At 49.9% G+C, this 20333-nt stretch overlaps 2 protein-coding genes across 3 annotated transcripts in view; one reads left to right on the plus strand and one right to left on the minus strand.

The window, feature by feature from the left end:
* Positions 1–6732, plus strand: part of ARHGEF6 (Rac/Cdc42 guanine nucleotide exchange factor (GEF) 6) — a 25503-nt gene extending 18771 nt beyond the window's left edge. For both annotated transcript variants that reach the window (XM_010085501.1, XM_010085502.1), the window contains exons 14-19: positions 1588–1608; positions 2401–2494; positions 3467–3556; positions 4378–4477; positions 5353–5407; positions 6476–6732. In XM_010085501.1, the coding sequence (XP_010083803.1) occupies positions 1588–1608; positions 2401–2494; positions 3467–3556; positions 4378–4477; positions 5353–5407; positions 6476–6616 (501 nt within the window). In that variant the 3' untranslated portion in view covers positions 6617–6732. The remainder of the gene's footprint in view (positions 1–1587; positions 1609–2400; positions 2495–3466; positions 3557–4377; positions 4478–5352; positions 5408–6475) is intronic.
* Positions 6733–13450: 6718 nt separating this feature from the next.
* On the minus strand, positions 13451–19725 carry CD40LG (CD40 ligand). The gene is made up of 6 exons (XM_010085503.1): positions 19516–19725; positions 17587–17724; positions 16181–16226; positions 15842–15898; positions 15476–15538; positions 13451–13821 (listed from the first exon to the last, which is right to left on the minus strand). Exons 1-6 carry the CDS (start codon positions 19669–19671, stop codon positions 13451–13453), a joined length of 831 nt encoding a protein of 276 aa, XP_010083805.1. The 5' UTR covers positions 19672–19725.
* Between the last annotated feature and the right edge of the window lie 608 nt (positions 19726–20333).

The raw sequence follows: 20333 nt of genomic DNA on the forward strand, positions 1-20333 counted from the left end.
GAAACCAGGCGAGAGGTTTTTGCCACAGAGGCCGAGCAGTGGGGAGCCCAGAGGGGCGGGATGCTGCTGCAGGCGGGGTGGTAGCGTGCAAGGCGTCAAAGGGCCAAAAATGTGGTTTGTACAGGAATGGGCTGTGCTGGCCACAGTGGGGGAAACACAAAAGCCACCGGGTCCACCAGAGCTGGGCAGGCACCGCCAGTACCCGGTCAGCCCAGCCTGAGCCTCGGGGACAGCTCCAGTCTCAGGGGAGGGACGCATGGACACGAGCCTGCAGTGACAAATGTGAAATAAGTTCAGCTGCTGGCTCCAGCAGATCTGCATCTGCCTCGTCCCTCCCTCCGGGGTGCTCAGTCACTAAGCAGAGCTCCTGTTTCACTGGTTTTGGCTTTTTTTTTTAAAGTTTAAAGTAGGGCACAAAATAAACGACGCTAACAGCTCAGTGCAAGTCACCTTCCTGTAATGAAAATATAACGAAGGGATGCAAATTTCCAAGGTTATTTGCAGGGAAGGGAGTGGGGGAGTTTCATTAAAAGATTAGAGATTTTCAGACATCCCGTGTTATTTTAATTGGCTCCTAGTAGTGTAGGATGGGATGGCAGTGTCTTGTGTATTTCCTTGTACCTAGCTGAGCTCAGGAAACCCCAGAACCTGCTTGCGCACCGCACAGCACTCGTGTTATTTCCATTGAAATTGGGTCATTTTTCCTGTTCTGTTTCCAGTAATCATTTGCAATGACAGAGCAGGTGCTGTGGGTAAAGCGGTGTGTCCGGATTCAGGTTAGCAAAGTGAAAAAGATTTGCACATGATTTATTCTGCTTTTTTTTTTTTTTTTTTTCTTTAAATAGCCTGCTTTGCATTAAGTGAAGGGTTTATAACATTGGGATTTGGGACTTTGCTGGCCAGACATGCAGGAGAGCCACACGGCTCCCTGTGCTGAGCATCCCAGGGATGGGACCCTCCATGGGGTGTGCAGGGAGCTCCTGTCCTGCCAGCAGAGCAGGTGATGCTGCTGTGCTGACACCTGATGCTGTGAGGTCCCCAGTGAGGATGGCAGGTCCCCTCCGGGAGGGTCCCCTTTGAGAAGACACAGTCTTGGGGGCTTGTCATCAGGGTGGGCAGAGCATCCCATCATCCCAGCTGGGACAGACTGAAGACCACAGGACCAGTGCTGAGTATGGGACGAGACCCCGAGCTTCTCCCGGGGCTTGGATGGAGCCGGGCGCACGGGGCGGCAGCGGCGTTGGCTGGCACCAAGGGTGCTGAGTTTTTAAACACCATTCTCGTAGACATCCAACATCTACAGAAACCCACTACTAAGTGAGGAGGCATGTTCTCTATTTGGATGTGTTTAGAGTGTATTAATGCCCACTTACCAATCATGCATTTCACATGTAATTTTTTCAGTTTTGCATGACACCGTGCTCCTTTGCATGTTGGTAGTGCTCTAAAACCAGTACGGAGGATGTGCCACATTAATCGCAAGACTAACATTTAAATGTGTTTTAGAATTGTGGATTTAATAGACTTGGTCAATAAAATCATCAGTCTCTCACACTCATCTTCTCTTTCTTTGCATATTCATTGTAGAGGATGTCTTATATCTTAAAGGTAAGGGTAGATACATCTCTTTAGCTTATTGTGGCAAAGAATGCTTGTTCCTGTTCACGCTTCTTGTGCTTGCATGACCCTAATTTTGCCTGGCTGTCTCAGTAAGCTATTGTGAGAGTCAGTAGTGACTGGCAAATGTATTTCGAGATAACCCTCAAGAAGGCTTCAGTATTATGGTACTTAAACTTCCTGGTATGATGCTTGTCCTGCTTAAAATCTGTATTGCATGTAACCTACTAATACACTAATTCTCTCCAAATCAGCAAGACTCATAACTCAGTGAAAGAGATAAAAGCTTGTGTTTCTTACTTGTGGAGTCATAGCAAGCACTAACTTTGTGTGTATTTGTTTGTTCTCGGTGTGCGCGGAGGGCACAAAGTTTTGTGCACTTAGAAGCAATGTTATTTGCCAACTGTTTTATATTAGAAATCAAATCAAGGCAAGGAAATAAACAAGCGTATAGGGTTTTCTGATAAAGACCACAGCATTGGTAAACAGACTAAAAGTGCTGCGAATGTGTTTGAATTCTGTGGCTAAAGGATCTCAGCCAAGGGTTGAATTTGTGAGAGGAGCTTGTCCTGGCCCAGACCTGCAGGTGCTGTTCAGGGAGCAGTGGGCCACAGCTAGCGCATGAGAAAGGCAAAAACCATCATTTCCCCCAACTTTGTCATTGTCTGCTTTGTAGTTCTCTAACGTGTTGTATGTGACACAGATAGCTGCCATCAACCGCTGTGCTCCGCTGTTTGAGCTGCCTTTGGTTCTGGTTAAACACAAGAGTTTGTTTCTCTGTAGGATTCCAGCAAAAGTCCAAAAACAATGAAGAAGTTCCTTCCAAAAAGGAAAACTGAGAGAAAACCATCTGATGAAGAGTTTGTTATTCGGAAAAGTAAGTGTTGTATTTTTTTCTTCTTTTTGGAGGTTTCTGTGTGCTCAGTCATCTCCACAGGACTTTGAGAACAGCCTTTCTTACGGTGCAGGATGCAACAAGATGCTCACGTTGTGAGCAAGCCTACATGCTGCTGAGCACGGGGGGGTTCTGGAACTGTACCAGTCCTCAGCCTGACAGATGGCCTCCCAGTTACGACTGACAGACATGCTGCCACCCTCCTCGTGATTGCTAGCACAAGGTCACGGGCTGAGGGTGGTTTTGCTCTGGATGCAAAGCCAAGGAACTACTTCCAAGTAGCTAAAAGCTGCAGTAAAACTGCACAGCAGCAGTCATCAAAATGTGTCTGAGAGCTGGGACAAACCCTCTCCTGGCCATGCCAGCGGGTCCTGGAACAGTTTCCATGGGGGATCAGGGAACAAAAAAAGGCCCTGTCCCTGCAGGGGTGTTCACCTGCCAAGAGGGACATCCTGAGAGCTCCCCGAGTCCACCTGGGACACTCCTGGGGGTTTCCCATGAAAGACTGTGGTCACCCAGCTGTGAGCTGCTGTGTTGGAGGTCAGTTGTCTCCCTTGAAAAGACGGCACTGAGCAAAGGCTGGAAATGAAGCCTTCACGTTTCCAAGTCCTGCTGTGATACAGCTGCACCAGACCCCCCCTGGCAGGGCTGCTCTGCCTGCCCATCTCCTGGTGCTGCCGGCACCCGAAGGCAGGCATCACCCCCTGAGCTTTGCTGAGACGAGCAGCTAGAAGTGTGTTTTCATATTGTTTAGTCATGCTGCTCAATGCCACAGGATGTTGCAAAGGGCAGAAAGTGTAATGGACCTCAAAAGGGAATTGGGCAAAGTCCCAGAGACAGTGTCAGTCAAGGAAACAACATGCTCCTCTTGTAAGGGACTTGGGAGCAAAGGCTAGGAGATGAAGGCAGAGCACTTCGCTTTTTGTGATAGCTGTCGTCTGCGATGGTTTACAGGTACTGCGGCGCTGGAAGAAGATGCTCAGATCCTGAAGGTGATCGAGGCATACTGTACCGGGGCAGGCTTCCAGCAGGCTCTCAGCTCAGGTGGGTACACAGCCTGATTATTTAATTCTTACTCTGCCTTCAACACTGATAAACCCTCTGGGATGAAAAAAAAAAACACAACAGATGGTTGCATCATACAGCAACGAGACTCATGCTAGGAAACTGTGTTGTTCAATCTGCAAGATAAGGGAGCTTCATCTGCCTAGTGGTTTAGTTGCCATTGTTTTTCTTCTAAACACAGAGAATGAAGCAGGTAGGAGGGCAGATGAGACACAGCTATTTCACCAGCACTTGTTAGGAATTAAGCAAACCTAGTCCGTGCCTGTGGCTGTCAGCACTGAAAACCTGATGGTAATCTCAGGTTGCATATAGCTTTAGAAAGGAAGCATGAATATTATCTCTCAATCAGCTGCGTGTTTTAAGAACAAGCTGCTTCATAAGAACCTATCTAACATCTTCAACTCTGGAAATTTAACTATTTATCATTGCTGGGGAGATGTAAAATTAAATCACTGAACTATCAAATCATGGTACGTTTAAAAAAGGGAGGGCATGCTGCTTCTGAGAGCTCTTGACCCTAATCGAATGATTTCATTTATAAGTCATGATGTAGCTTTAGCTGCAGTGAGCACTCTTGAAACTTTCCACTTGCTGCTTTAGCTCCGGGATAGCGGTACGTGTACGGCTGTATTTAACTGTGGCAGATAGCCCGCAGCTGCTCGACCCCCCTGTCCCCAGCCTGTCCCGGGCTTGAAGAGCAGGGGGTGTGAGGGCTTTGTTTGCTGGGATGTGTCTGGAGCAGCCTGGGCATCAGGGAAAAGTCTCCCTTTTTCTTCCTGATGAGTAATCCTTGTGTACAGGTTCCCGTAAAGACTCCATCCCCCAAGTCCTTCTTCCTGAGGAAGAGAAAATCATCATAGAGGAAACACGAAGCAATGGCCAGACTGTCACGGAGGAAAAGTAAGCGTGGCTGCTCTCCACTTGCACATTCCTGTGTTGCTTTTTGGAAAGACGTTAAAAACCAATGCCCTCTCCTTCTGCATCTGCAGAGAGGAGTGGCGCTGGTGTCACCGACTGCTGCCTTAGTCTTGGCGAGAACCACTGGGCTGTTTCCGTTGCTATTTGTCCCTTTGTAGGAACAGAGCTGCCTTCCAGCTGCTCTGACATGGCTGCAGCCCTCTGGGAGTCTGCGTGCAGGGTCCCAAGAGTCAGTTTATCGTGTCTCGGAGCTTATCCGGATGTAGCTAATGGGGTCAGGGAGGACAGAACCAAACAACTGGCTTGTTTTTTTTTTTTTAACTACTGACATACTGGGCTGCTGCTACCCCTCGGGAGCCTGCCTGGCACCCTCTCTGTGTGTGCTTCCAGCCTGGTGAGTAGGTTCAGTGTCTGGGTGGCTATGCTGATCTGCTCCTTTTCTAACCCAGACACTGCATTCCTTTCGTGCTTGGTTTTTTGCAGCGTAACCTCAAGAAATCAAGGCCATTTTACAAAAGATGCTCAGGCATTTCCAGTTTTCAAATCAGTCTTGTTTGTTGCAGTGGTGTAAACAAGGAAGCCAAAGCCCCAGACCTTTGTTGATAACTTAAACATAGCAGAACAAGGTGTTTTTCTTGAGTTTTGAGATGATAATTTTGAACTGGTGGCCTATCAATTCTCCTGGGCTCCTGTTCCCAGTCTCCTCACAGGGAGCAGATAGCAGCAGCCTGATGCTTGCAAAGCAGAAAATGGAAGCACCTTCCCCATCAGCTCATGAAAGCTGGTTTTACTGCACTCCAGCTCTTTTTATTTCTTTTTATTTCTTTTTTTTTTTTTTTTTGCACTTCTTTTTGCAGGAGCCTTGTTGACACGGTTTATGCACTGAAAGATGAAGTCAAAGAACTGAAGCAGGTAATTTGAGTGGGAATCTGTGCTGGGAGTTGAGCAAAATCCAGCCAGGCTGCGCTGGGTCGTTGTCTCTGACCAGTTGGTGCCCAGGAAAAGTCTTGCTGATGCTGGTGCGATGCTGCAGTTCCCTGAATCAGCATTAATTTTCATCTGGTTTAGCTCCCTGAGTTGACTCACCACACAATTGCTTGAGCTCCAGACCCAGCAGGAGGGAAGGAGTAGTTGGTCTTCATGGTAACATGATACTTTCCTCCTACTCTAAAAATTCTTTCAACTTGACTGTTCATTTGATAGGAGTCTGGTGGATACCAATTCTTGTAGATTCAGAGGAAATATATCCTCCTCCCTCCAGCCCAAAGCCTGGAGGTGGGAAAGACCAACCCTGGAGAAGAGGGTCTTCCAGCTAGAGTTGGGGTTGTTCAGCTGGAGAAAAGAAGGTTCTGAGGAGACCTAATAGCAGCCTTCCAGTGCTTAAAGGGGGCTCCAGGAGAGATGGGGAAACACTCTTGATCGGGGAGTGTAGTGACAGGACAAGGGGTAATGGGTATAAGTAGAAAGAGGGTAGATTTAGACTAGACATTAGGAAGAAATTTTTCACTGTGAGGGTGGTGAGGCAGTGGCCCAGGTTGCCCAGAGAAGCTGTGGATGCCCCATCCCTGGAGGGGTTCAAGGCCAGGCTGGATGAGGCTTTGAGCAACCTGGGCTAGTGGGAGGTGTCCCTGCCCATGGCAGGGGCTGGAACTGGATGATCTTTAAGGTCCTTTCCAACCCAAACCATTCCGTGATTCTATAATTCTATAACTCAGGCTAAAATCAGGTTTCCAGGAGGATGCTTCTGCCTGCTCAAAGACACTAGGACTTTTGTGCCGGTCTGTAAGGTAGTAAGGGTTTGCTTGAGCAGATTGAATCACAAGTAACCTGTGTTGTTCATCCTCACAAGCTGGCATGTCCGATGTCCTGGGTGTTTCATCACCTCTGAGCCACGAGGCAGCCAGGCATGTGGAAGTACATCATTGCGTTCAGTGCACGGGCACTAGCTGCTTCTTCATACCTTTATTTTTCCTCTGTCAGGAGAACAAAAGGATGAAACAGTGTTTGGAGGAAGAACTTAAATCCAGGAAGGACTTGGAGAAGCTGGTGAGAAGGTTGCTGAAGCAGACGGATGAGTGTGGCCGGGAGGAGACGGGGCGCAAGTCGTCCCTCATCGCCTGAATTCGGGGGGGAAGCTGCTGGCAGTGGTGTGTGACCTCAGGTATTTTTTGGGAAGCGGAACTGGATCCTTTGCCTCTTCTTGCTCCTTATTTTGTTGGTTTTGGGAATTTTGTTACAAAAGAAAAAAGTCATAGAGAGAAAAAAAAAAAAGAGATAGTTTTTCTTCCATCCAATAAGGAAATAAACCGGAAACAATCGATCACAACTAAACCAGTACGCAAGCGGTCCATGATTCACAATTCATCTGCAGCAACTAATACCTCATTGTACCTGCTACTGGGAGCAAATACAAACTCTGCTGATGATTGCCGCTCACAAAGGGTTTGGCACCAGTTTCCTAGAGGAAGCTTAAGCACTTTTTAATGCTTTCATTCTTGTCAAAAGCACCGGTACCTATTTATTGAATGAAAACATTACTGAGGTGGCATTGAGCAGAAACCAAAAAGCACCATGCTCCTCTTTCAGATAATCACAACTGGGGAAGCTTTTCCCATCCACCTTCTTTTTTCCCCGTTAGTTGACTGTAGCGAACTAGAGCCCAGCAATACTGTGGTTCCCGTGTGGCCTTGATACTGATTAAAATGTGCAATTAACATGAAGACATTTGAACTCCTTGGGGAAGTCAGATCTGGAGCAGCTGTCAGAGCGCATGGGAGAGGCATGTTGCACAGTACTGCCTCCGAACAGCTCGCGATCAGCACAACAGGTAACCGCGGTTCTGCCCCCGCATCCCTTTTCTTATGCATGACCTAGAACTCCTACCCCCTGCTTTGTTTTCACATCAAGTGTCCAGGTATCGTATGATTTTATAGTTTTGCTGTGCTTCCCCCTTGCAGGACATGCTTTTCTCTGTATGAAGTGTAAACACTGCTTGACAACAAAAAAAACCAAACCCAATGTGCTGGTTCCCTGCTCCCTTCTGCCCATGTTAGGCTCTCCGTCGCTCCTTCCCAAAGGCTGGGAATGTGGCCAACGGCCACTTCTCCCCCCATTGCCCCAAAAGGGCTTTTGACTAGGAAAAATGAACTTTCTCTTGGGATAGGAAATATATTTATATTTATGCTTTGGCAAGAGCTGGAACGCTCCTGGGGCCAGGACGTGCGCCACCCTTCCAGATCCCTGCACAGCTCCTCGAACACAGCACACAGGCAACATGCGTATGTATCGGCTGTCTTCATCTTCTTCAGTGTTATACCCTCGTTTAGAACGGGTGTTTTCCTCCCTTCCTTAGCAGCATTATAAAAATAACCTTCTGTTAAAGTTATCGACAGGTCTTATGTATTATATCCCAGGGCAGCATGGTCCAGGGTGTGCAGCCACAGCACAGCTCATTGCAGTCATACTGTTACATTGGTCATGAAGGACATAATAGAGGCAATAATTACAACTACTTCCTTGCCATTAAAATTTAGCTAGAACATAGCAAATAGTGTCTGGGGAGAGCTAGACTCAAAAACATCACAAGGAGTGTAAAAAGAAACCCTTAGATTTAAATCCAAGCTCTTTCTAGGACAAAACAGAGGTCCTTTTTGCCCTGGCTACACTCGCCATCTCCAGAGCATCCCAGCTGGATGGCAGCTCTCCGCATCCCCACCCAGGCACACAGATGGGCGGTTTGGTCGGCAGTCAAGCCCGACTGTGCTGGTTAATCATTTTCCAGGGTAACAACTTTGCTGCACACTGAGCAGTTCATGCCACTCTTCTGGGATGCCATGCCCAGACACATCGCCCGGTCCAGCTGCCTGCACAAAGGCAGGCTGGGGACTGGGCTTATGATGTGCAGCCAGCGCAAGGAAGCAAACCAAGGGCCGTTTACACTCTGAGGAGAGCACAGAAATGTTTCCCTGCTGCTCCCCAGTTTAGTTGAAACCCGTGCTGTGTACATATGCATGTTTGTAAGATGTAATGTGATGGAGGGCACACTGGGACATTTTGGATCAAGCGTTTGTCAAGAGCTAGAAGCCAAAAAAGACAAGAAAAATAAAATAAAAAAAGGAAAAGAAGCCATGCCAGATGGACAGCAATGTTTCCATATTTACTTTGTTTACAGTGCTTTGTAAATAGGTTCCAGTGAGTCTGTCTTTAGATGGATGTTGTGTCAGCTGCCTTCCAGTTTATCTTTGTCATGTAGGTTTATTTACTGTAACTACTTATGCAAGTTCAACTTTTCTAACATGTTTTTATTTTGAACAGTTTTTTAATTGACATTTTCAACAAATAAAGAAGGATAAAAATCGCTTCTTAGCTCTCGGTGCTGCTTCCTTTGTTTCCACTGTGAAAGCAAAGCCAGTGCTTGCTCTGGGCATCCCCAATTTGCTCAAAATGCCCGTGGCTGTATCATCTGCCCTCCGATGTACTGGGTGCTGGTGGGGATACTGATGCAAATGATGTTTCTCCCACCATCACCCTGCAGCAGGGAGGGCACCTGGTCCTAGGGGAAGGAGATGCATTTCCATCCCTCAAGCCCCACTTGCACTCTGCTAACAAGGATGCTTTATGGAGAACTAGCTGCTCTCCGCTGCATGAGGGGTTGCTGTAGATAAGTGACTTCCTGCCTGTTTGAGGTTTGTTTTTTTTTTTTTTTTTTTTTTTTGTTAGTTAATGTGTGTTTTTTTCTGGAGGTTAGGTGTGGTGACAGGATTTCCTTTGGTCTACCACTTGGACAAGACCTCTCCTGCACAGAGGTATTTTTAACTCTTTGGTAGAGACATGCCATCCTCTCAGGCTGTAGTGGGAGGATCGAGGGCAGGAGGGCCAGACCCTGCTCTCCCTCCCCGAACACATCAGTTGAAGCCAGAAAAAGAGCAAGCAAAAAAGAACACTGTCCCTGGCACAAGAGGTGTTTGGGGGAGTTATTGCAGAGAAGCATCCGTACCCAAGTGGCCCAGAGCCTCCACTGGGCAGAGAAGTGAGGAGGCGGCATCCCCCAGGCTCATGCTGGAGGGAGCATCTCCACTCCTGGGTCCCCATGAGGCCAGATCTTCCACTGCATATGGGGTCCCTTTCGGCCCCTCTCTTATGCCAGTCCCCAAATGGCCCCTTTTTTCCCTGAACAGACCCCTCTCCAACACAGGCAGCACCAGCATCCTCCAGGCAATGGGGTTTGGCTCCAAATGGCCATCAATGTGAAAAAAATTTAAAAACAACTCTATCAACAGCTTAAGCTGCACAGCCCAGGCACCGCCACAGCTGGGGATGCCCTGGAGGTGCCCATTCATGATGGGCTGCTCCTGCTGACCACTCCAGCCTGGCACTGCCACAGCACGAGTGCCCTGAGCCCAAACCAAAATGAGGGGGAGAAGTCTCCCTTGCACCCAGGCAGGGGTGCAGGCGACAGGTTTGGCCTCCTAGAGGAGATGGAGACCCTGCCGATGAGGATCCTGCCCTGACCAGGGCAAAAGGCTGGGGGGAGCTGGCACTGAGCAAGGGGTGCTGGGGCAAGGCTGGCACCCAAGCACGCAGTGCTTAATTGGGGAGGGGGATAAATAAAAAGACCCCAAAGTAGTGCACAGAGATGCTAGGACAGGCTTGTCACCCACGCAGCTGCCACGGACAGCCATGCGGCACATGGGTGGCCATCCTCCAGCTCCTGCTGTCCTGCAGCCCTGAGCTCAGCAGCACAAGCTGGTGAGAACCTGCTGGGAAGCCAGCATCACAACTTCTTTTTTTTGAGGAAAACAACAACAAAAAATTGCATTTGTTATAGAAAATTGAAAAAAAAAAGTAAAAGAACTCCCAGTGAGCTCAGTGTGTCTTGAGCCACATGAGCATCTCTCCCAAGCAGATGCTGCTCTTGCTCCTGCTGCTGCATGTCCACGGCTCCCCATGCCAGTCCTGTTGATATGCCCCACGTACTTGTCACCCTCATCCCCTTCTCCCTTCTTTACTCAGAAGAACAAAAATCGGTTCAGAAACCATAAAATCCCCAGCGCAAGGAGTGACAGAGAGGTCCCACGTCAAGGGAAAAAAAACTCGGGAGAAGGCCACAGCTGGCTGGTAGCAATCGCATCTCCTCCCCTCCCACGCGCTACCTCGCATCTGAATCCCACGGGCTATTTTTGGCAAGTGAAGAAACAGAGGCAAGAAACAAACGCCCCGGGAAAGGCAGCAGCACAGGCAGGGGCTGGGGCCAGGCAGGCAGCCCGCGGGGAGGGGAGGTGGTGGTTGGCATCTGCTGCTCTTGCTGCACAACTTACTGAGCTGGTTTGTGCCTTTTGGGCTTTTTTGTTGTTTTCTCCCCTCTTTAATTGTTTCCCCCAACCACACATGAAAATCTATTTCTCCATGCGGTTTGCAGCTCCCAAATCTTCTCTCTCTGATTTAGGCATCGTAGCCTGGCCCAAACCCTCCGGTGGGTGCTCCTGGCCACCAAAGCTGGGGGGCTGTGGGGGGTTTCAGGGCCATGCACCAGCCACATTTGCCCCTCACCAGTGATGAACAGCATTTCTGCTCCCCAAGGTTTCGGACACTGGAGAGTGGCCATGCACACACTCCTCAGAGCTCTCCTCTCTCCCCACCCACTCCCTTCCAGCTGGCTTTTTCCCCTTTCCCAGCCCATGCCAGTTTGCATGTTTCTTGGTTTCTCCTGTGGCTCCCACCCACACTCCCACCACAGCCGGGCACTTCCCCATGGAGGGCTGGGGCTCTCCAGCTGCACCAGTGCTGCCTCCATGAGCCCAGCCCCAGGGGCTGGCTGGGTTTTGGCAGCAGTGGGGATTTGGTCCAACCCCCACCACGACAGGAGGTGGTGGGACCCATGCCACGGCAGCAGGTGGCCAGCTGGCCCCTGCCCACGCCACACGCAGCAGCCCCAGGATCCCACCTTGTGCAGCATCCATCCCTCATGCTCCGAGGCAGAGATACCCCTGCAGGCTCCATACCATCAGGGTGGGCAGGAGTAGTCCTCTTCCAGCCAGGTGTCCTAAATCCCCTTAAATTAGCCCCCACCCCTCTGCCCCACAGCTGTGCCAGGGCTCCAGCCCCACTGCCTCACTGCCCTCCTGGGGCAGGGGGGTCTCTGCTCCCTCTTCCAGCCAAAATGCCCCTAGCCCTGGCATCCCAATGTGCCCCAAGGAGCAGGGTGGGATGGCTGCCCCTGGAGGTTTTTGGGACCAGCTGTCCCTACTGTGCCCTCCAGTGCCACCCCCTGCCCTCTCTGTCCCCAGACACCCAAGCAGGACCCATGAGATCCCAGCCAGGGGCTGAGAAGGGTGAGTAACGTTCCAAGCATACGAAGCATCCAACCTCTTAATTCAGAAATTGTATTAGTTGCAACAGTGGATGAAACCTCATGCTCAGGAGGAAGGAGGAACTGGGAACATCAAAGCACGCTGCAAAACACAGCTATGGCCATGCACAGTCCCATGGCATGCAGTCCCTCTCTGTTCATGGGTATAAGACAGTTTTCGTTTTTATGCAAGAGTGGTCCATTTCCTGATGAATTTATGTGGTTTTGGAGAACATGCCACAAATTAATTTAGTCCAGTATTAATATAGTGAAACCAGACTGGCAGACTCTACCAATTTTGGGAGGGGGTTGTGTGGGCACCTGGCACTGGCAATGAGCTGCGCAAAGAGTGCCCCAGACCTGCAGCCTCCAGCCAAGCAAGCTCTGAGGACTGCCCAAATCTGAGAGCTCTTCCACTGACAAACCTGTTGGCTTCCAGGAGTATTTCCAAACTTTTGCACTCCAACAAGTGTGACCTGTGTAACCAAATGCTCCAGGCTTGTCACTTTTATCATCTTTAGATGCTTTTAAAAAATTGCTACACCAACGTCCTTGTGCCCTGCTGTTGCTCAGCTCACCTTCCCTGTGAGCTAAGCTGGAGAAGAGTGTCAGGGAGTCCCCAGTGTGCAGTGTCACCCAGGTACCCTGCCTGAGAGGGGTCCTGCCCATCTGCACAGTCCTGCTCTCCTGGAGCTCCAGGAAAAGTGCCACTGTGAGCACATTCTCACTGAGGACAGCCAGAAGATGCTCTGCACATGCACCTTGGAGAGCGTGGGAAGAAGCAGTTGGTCCTGCCACCCCCGTGCTTTCCTGGTCCTCCTCTAGGGTAGAAGGACTCTCAGTAGAGGAGGAAGATCAAGATTTGATAGTGGTGGCCAATGTCCCTTCCACAAGGGAGTGAAATGGTCCACATGCAGAGGGTCTTCTACCTGTAAAGGTGGGAAGAGGACAGTCTGGTGAGCGGATACTGGTCACTGAGAACAGAGCAGGCCAAGACAGTGTCACCCTAAGCAAGAAAGCTGGTTGAGTTTCGTAGATAGGCATGTGTGGAAAAAAGGGGGTTCTCAAAATAAAGCAGACAGTTAGGGTGGCAATGATGCATCACCAGCAGCTAGCACAGCGCTTGGCTGATTGATCCCTTTAGAGGAGATGTTCCTAAGCCTTTTAATGTTTTTCCGTTGATGTTTCGTAAGCAGATTGGTATGGGAGATATGTATGAACCTAGCTTGGCTGGAGCAGCCTGAGCCATCCTACATTGTTTGGAAAGAAACGTTGATGGCAGCATTTGCTAAATAAAGCTCTTGTGACATAACGGGGACACCCACCCTACCAGGCATGTGAGGCATAGTGGACCCAGGCATACAACACCAGCGTGTACCAAACCGTTGGCAACGAAAGTAAAAAGCGAAGTGCAAACAACAACAACTTCAAACTTTGTTAATTTTTGTTCTCAGGGCCCCTTGGCCCTCAATAATAAATAACAAAATATACAAATTAAGAAACAAGAAAACCAAAGAGGCAGAGGAACATAAATATGGGAAACAGGGAAAGCCACTTTGCTCAACAAAGTCAGGCTGGATCCCCAGTTCGGGGCGACCCCCTCCTCACTATAGCTTGAAGATGCCAAAGTAGGTGCTGCCATGGTTGTAGTTCACTCGTGTTGAGTCTGTCACGTTGACAAACACCATGTCGCCTTCCCGGAGCTTGAAGACACCTCCCTCCCGGATGGACTGGAGGTCACAGAAAGATGTGGAGGTGCTGTGTGTGTCTAGTCCCTTCAGCAAGAGCCGGTCCTCTTCCATGGGGAGATACAAATAAATATAGAGGGTGAAGGGTGCTGAAGTCGCTGCCTTTGTGCAGAAGCTGACTTGGGAGTAGATGTAGTAGAGCCCAGCTTCCTTCACCTTCAGTTTCCCGTCCTGGTAGGATATTGAGTTGTTGTTCATGGGGCCATACATCGTTGTCGTCCACTCTAGTACTGTAGGGGAAAAGCATGGCAGATGAGCTGGGGGAAGGAAACACCCAGTTTGGCAGGCTGCTTTTGGAGGGACACCCCACAGACATTTGGCATCACAGCATCTCTCTGCTGTGGGGTGCGGGGCTGGGTCCTGCCCACCCCAGGACACCATCCCCAGCCCAGGGGAGCAGGGTCCCCTTCCCTGAGGCCAGGACATATTTGACCCATGCTTCTGGTCACTGGCCTTGACACCCTTGAATCGATTACGTGAGTGGAGGAGCATTTTGCTTCCTTCATCCAACAAGTGGAAAAGCTTAGGGTGGAGGACTGCACACAGCTGGCACATGGGCCAAACACGCCTGTGTCCTCTCCTGTAGGTTGCTATGTCCACACAGCCTCCGAGCCCTCAGAGCACTGCCAAAACACACCGCCGCTCCTGTCTTCAGAGGCACCCAGCCCAATGCACACAGCTTTTCCAAACTGGGTGCTGCCTTTCCTCCAAAGTCCCTACTCCACTTGGCCTCCAGAGAAGGAAGAAGATAATTGTTCCAAAGCTTTGGTCCCTGGCAAGGTGGAGAGCTGGAAGGGCTTTGCAAGGCAAGTGCTGCCTGCCACTGCTGGGACCACTGCCCATGTAGACCTGCTGCTGGCACGGCTGTTGGGGCACCATCGGTGTCATCACCGTAGCTCATGAACACGTGCTCCCACTGGAGTCGGTGCAGGTAGCTCAATACAGAGACCAGGAAACCATGGCCACAGGGGAAGAGCTCACCTATGACCTCTGTGAGGGATTTTGGACCTCCTCCTTCCCCAGCCTACAGAGACACTCGTGAAAGCATCAGGGATGAGCAGCTCTGCTCCATGGGGAATAACGGGTTCAACTGTCCCAGCCCAGCGTCCCAGTGCCTGCAGCACGGTGGCACGGGGGTCCTGAGGGAGTCAGGAGGGATGTTTCCTCTCTGTCTGACTGCTGGGAGCTGAGCTCCAGGCAGCTGCTGCTCTCTGGGCAACTTCAACCTGCTTTATAGGCTCATCAAATGCTTAAGCAGGGAGTTTTAAAATACAGTGAGCTCCGCACTTCTTTGATCTTATCTAACACTAAGCTTTCCACAGGTAGACTGAGCTCTGGGTGAAATGCTGCGTCAGAGATGGAAAGAGCAGTTGCTGATTACTGGCAGTTACTCCAGAATTAAATCAAACGTGCTCAGATTACGAAATCCTTGCCAGATTAAGAGACTGACCTTGCAAGATTTTACTCACTTTGGTAATCCTTGCTCTTGCAGGATGTCCCTTAGCGAGGGCTATGCTGGCAGATGGAGCTGCGGGAGCAACCGCAGCCTGTGCAGAGGGATGCACAAATGCAAACAGCCTCACGTGCATTTCTCAAACCTAACGTGGCCATGGCTGTGAATAAGTGCAGCTTGCCTAAATCAGTTTGGTGCTATCTATATAACGACTATAAAGTCATCAGCCAGCCCATACTGCTACCAGGACCACTACTGGTGAGAAGATGGTTAGATCAGCAGACACAATGCACCAGCAGAGCCCTCCTGCAGCAGCTGCCCCAGCAAGACATGGCCAGGAGAGCCAGAGATTGCAGGGTCTGGTGGGGGATGCACGCTGCCTTGCCCTGCTGCCTCCCTGGCTGAGGCAGAGTTGAGCGGCTCTGTCTTACCTGAGACTTTCTTGCTGCTCCTCTGACCTGCCAGGTGGGCTGCGATCGGCTGTCTCTTCTCTGCTGCAATTTGGAAAAGCTGGTGTTATTGATGCCATGGCACCCACTGTCCCTCCGGGCAGCACGGCTCCTCTGCAGGGACCGCAGCACCCCCACCCTGATTATTTCTCTACGGGCCAAATCCATGCCAGAGGCACAGTCTTCAAATTCCCCCCACAGTTCTGAGGCAGGATCTGGCCTCTGCTCAGCCACAACACTCAGTTGCCTTGGAGGTGGAGCCCCTGAGGGATAAAGCCCCTGGAGGAGATGGTGTCACTTTGCCCACTGTGGGAACACAGCCTGGATGTGCTTGCTCCTGCTCCTTACCTCCCACTGATGTCTCATTCTTGTGCATCAAACGAGGATGCTCATGGTGCTGATGGCCTGCAATGCAAAAAGACCACAGATTTAGTTTTGGATTAATTTTCATATGAGGCAACGTGGCACCCAAAGCCGCTTGCGCTGCTGAGAGCCATGCCCAGTGCCCCCCTCTGCCAGCCCCATGCGGTGCACAGTCCTACCCCACCATGGGGATGCTCCAAACCCTGACCCCGTCCCCTGCCTCCATGCTGTGCCCTGGGGCACCAGTGGGCTGTTGCAGGGTGAAGGAAACCCCTTCCCAGGCCAAGCTACTCCTCCTGCCCCCAAGCAAGCCAGAAAACTCACCTCTCTGCATTTCAAACTTGGGCTGCCCCTTGCTGGCTCCCCCATCCTGAAACAACAGCAAAAATATATGTGGGTGACTTTTTTTTTTTTTTTTAATGTACAAATCAATAATTGTGAAACATTCTGTGTAAAGAATACTCTGGTCACTGCTCACATTGGTGCTGTTTGGCCCTGACAGCCCTGCCAGCTCTCGGCAGAGGGTACCCAAAAACCGCAGAGCCCTTCCAGTACCTTCCCCCATATCCCATATGACGGTGGGCTGCCCGGGTCTTTGCAGCAGGGTGTCTGTAGGGTTTACAATCTTAGGTTTTATGCAATTAAAAATATGTGATATGGAAAGATTATCTGGAAAAAAAAAAAAAAGAAACAAAGAAACAAACCCAACTCCTTTGCAGGTCATTTAAAATCATGTCAGAGAGCCGTGCTGTAGAGGGTTTACAGTCTTAGGTTTTATGCAATTAAAAATATATGATATGGAAAGATTATCTGAAAAAAAAAAGAAACAAAGAAACAAACCCAACTCCTTTGCAGGTCATTTAAAATCATGTCAGAGAGCCGTGCTGTAGATGCAGCCCAGCAAGCTGGGCACCGTCCCTGCCAGCAACAGGAGGGGGTTTTCAGGACTGTTGAGGGGGCCCATCTCAGACACTAATCACTGTTGTCATTTGGGTGCTGATGCAAAGCTGAAGGCATTTGATGTCATTGGGCACTGACAATGAGGAAGAAATGTCCCTCTCCTGAACAGAGAATTCAAGGGCTGAGAACACCATGTCCCTGGCTGGGCAAGTGGGGCCATGGGCAGCCCTCAGCCACCCCAGGAGGATGTCACGGTGCTGGGTGGCTCTTTGGCACCCAAACACAAGGAGCTGCTGCACGGGCTGGAGGTGCCATCCTGAGCATTTGCCCAGCATCCTTCTCGCTGGATGCCGGGAGCTGTGCCGTCTGGCCGGGGTCTTGCACCATCACCAGCACCTGGGCAAAGTGGGCATAAAAGTGCTCCCAGCAGCAGGCAGTCACGGGCAGCCTCACAGGCACCAGGCACAGAGTCTGAGCAACGTGCCAGGCAGTGGAAAATCAGTGTTTTTCAGACTGGAATGAGGGCGCAGAGCCAGGGTGGCTGCAGCTCCATCCCTCCCACCGTGAGCACCAAGCACCCCTCAGCGTGCTGTAGGTGGGTGTGCTCTGACCATAAAAATATGGATGAGATTCTTCAATGATATCAGTATAATGTAAAAATACAGTGGGAAAATGTATATAGTGTAAAAAAGGACACATGTGCTATGCAGCCCCAAGGTAGAGGGCACCCACGGTTTTAAAAAAAAAACGCTTTGGGTGAAGCTGTGTGTGTGCCTGCGAGCCCTCCCTCCACCTTGAGCAGGGTCTTTGTCTGCCTAACAGCAGCGTACCTTGTGCTGGAGGTCCTGGAAGCCCTTTAAAATCTTTTCACAGTCCAATAATGTCGACTTCTGACCTTCTGCCGTCTGACATTTCTGTACTTTCCTCAGGAAGATGTAATCTTCACTTAAGGTCAACACCTCTTCCATCTGCCGGCGGGGGAGAGAAGAGAGGGTGAATGGGATGTTACTGGGAAACCTGCAACGGCCAGCCGTGGAGCCACTATTCCTGCCAGAGATAAATTGCATCCTGGAAAGCTCAGGGTGGGTTGTTCAGCATGGGGAAGAGCAGGGCAGACACGCTGCGGGTACAAAGCGCTCCCACCAGCCGCCTGGCACAGCATCTGCACCCGCAGCTGCCGGGGCTGACCCTGGTGGGAGGAGGATTGCTCAGGATCCCTTCCCATTTTCTATCACCTTGATAATGAATTTAAATTTCCCACTGTGTCTTTTCCAAAAGGCAGGTGGCAGATATCCACCTGCCTGCATTTACAGACAGTGGCACGGAAATCTCAGCGCGTGGCTCGGGGCTCACTGCTGCTGCCCCTGTGGCCCCGGCAGGCAGCTGGGGTGCTTCAGCCCCACGCTGCCCTGCCCATGCAGGGTGACTTTTCATTTTTTTGGCTAGCTTATTGAATGAAAGAGCTGACAAGAGACCAAAATGACTAGTGGGTTGGGGCTGAATTCTGACAAGAGCTTCAGATTAAAAAAATCAGACTAAAAAAAATCAGAAAGACAAAAAAAGAATAAATATACATATATATATAAATAAAAACACTGATTTTTGAAATTTCACCTGTTTTTGTAAAAACCTAACGTTCGGCTAAACAGTAACGAGAAGTGCAGATGGACATGAGGACACACAGCCTGGCAAAGCGCTCAGTGCAGGCAGCGCTGGGATGTGGAAGGTCGGGTTTGAAGCCCTGCCAGGAGCTCAGAAGGCAGCTGAAATCCTCCTGCCACCTGCGACCACACTTTGGCTGCCTCTGATTCTCCGCCACAGCCCCGTGCAGTCACCTTTCACTCTGCTGGGGACCCTCCACTCACCCCTTCACCCCAGGCTGCAGCCCCTGTGCAGGAAAGTCCCCTTCCATCCCCTCCACTTTTAAGCCCCTCTAGCTCAGGATGACTCTCCACCCTTGAGGATAAGCAGACCCCCACTTAAATTTAAATTTAAGTTGAGACAATAAGTTTAAAAATCAGTAATGACGATCTCATAATTGTGTCTGCTGAGGAGAACTCGTTCTGGGTTTTAGACACATTTCATCTCTTTAGCTGGTAGTCTTTTCTGGTTTGGAGGAAAGTAGCTTTAGACTGGTGATTTTAAGCATCATGGGGTGTGGCTGAGGTCATGGCAGCATCAAAAACAGCTTTTCAGTTTTTAACTTTTTGGTAAATATTGTCACAAGTATGGAGCAGGATCACCGATACTGCGTCTCTTCAAAAAAAGACAAAGTACTGAAATCTTCTATTTTCTTCCCAAAGCAGAAAGACAGCGTCTGAAGTGAGATGTTGGTAAAATTCACACATGCAAACAGTAAAAAAAAAATTCATTTCTGGACTCCCTATCCTCATGATTACTGTCACAGTGCTGCCAAGCAGAAAAAAACAGCGGTGAGCCCAAAGTAGCCACTCGTGTGTTTAAGCGACATGGGCTTCTCCCTGGACTGGCCATCAGCTGCCAGGTTTGCTACTGACGACTCTTCTTGGTTGATCCACCTTGTTTTGCTAATGAAGGGAACAGATCTCTTCCTCAGCATACATCTTAGTGGTAAACTAAAGCAGAAACGAGAACATGGGTGTAATTAATGCCACTCCCCTGTCCATCCAGTGGCCAGCATCATCTTCTACACGTTCATCGTTTTGGTGAGCACATCTTGCCACAGCTGAAGGCAAATTGTGTTAGCAATCCAGCAGAGACAATCTTATTTCTCCACTTACCTTATCCATCTTCATGTGAAGATACAAACAGAAGAGTACGGTCCCAATCATCTGTGCTACAATAAATACAGCGAGGAAGACCATGAACATTTTCATGGTGCTGGGTGAGGTGCTGCTGGTGGGTCGGGGTGTCGCAGGGCTGTAGGGTTCGTTCATTCTCCGTGCACGTTGCTGGGTCTCCTTCAAATGCGCTGCTTGCAAGTAGCATGAGAACTGTTGTGTGAGCACCCGCTGCTCAAGGGATACAGGTTGCAGCAACCTACACTTCCTGGAAAAAACTCTTCGTAGTGGGTAGGTTTGTTCACTACCGTCTCCCACAACAAAAAAAAGGTTGCTTAGACTTTCTTCTCTGGTGCACTTCCATGCTTTTTCCTACCATTCTACCAGAAGCAGAGAGAAATTCTTATTCCATACATTCATATTTGCCCCTGAAACACTCCAGACTATGCCCCAGTGTTTTTTCCTGCTGTGGATGAAAGTTTCATGGCAAGCCATCTTCAAAGAAGTGAAGACCATGAATCCATGGGCAGAGCTGCTGAACTGCAGTGTGGACTTCTAGGGGCTAGGAAGCACTCAGAAAGTTGGTTGTTTCTCAGAGGGGAAGAAGGGCTTTTTGTCCTGTTTCCTTCATGAGAAGGACAATTTTGCAGTTAAGAAGCTTGGCTGAGGGAAGTGGTTTGTGCTGGTTTTTAGCCTTCCATCGTGCTCCCCATGGGTGAAATCTCTGCCTGAGTGGGCTGGATGATCCTTATGACCATCTCTACAGGCACCAGGACCCCAGCGTGGGCACAGGTTTCATGCTTCTCCACAGACAGCAG

Source organism: Pterocles gutturalis, unplaced genomic scaffold (genome assembly GCF_000699245.1).
Source record: "Pterocles gutturalis isolate BGI_N339 unplaced genomic scaffold, ASM69924v1 scaffold8170, whole genome shotgun sequence".
NCBI classification, from domain to species: domain Eukaryota; kingdom Metazoa; phylum Chordata; class Aves; order Pterocliformes; family Pteroclidae; genus Pterocles; species Pterocles gutturalis.

Excerpts from the sequence above, each read along its gene's own strand:
- CD40LG (XM_010085503.1), bottom strand. The coding sequence starts at position 19,671 with ATGAACGAACCCTACAGCCCTGCGACACCCCGACCCACCAGCAGCACC. Across the intron at positions 17,725-19,515 it reads TTCACATGAAGATGGATAAG|ATGGAAGAGGTGTTGACCTT; the intron begins GTAAGTGGAGAA and ends CCCCGCCGGCAG. Across the intron at positions 15,899-16,180 it reads CAAGTTTGAAATGCAGAGAG|GCCATCAGCACCATGAGCAT; the intron begins GTGAGTTTTCTG and ends TTTGCATTGCAG.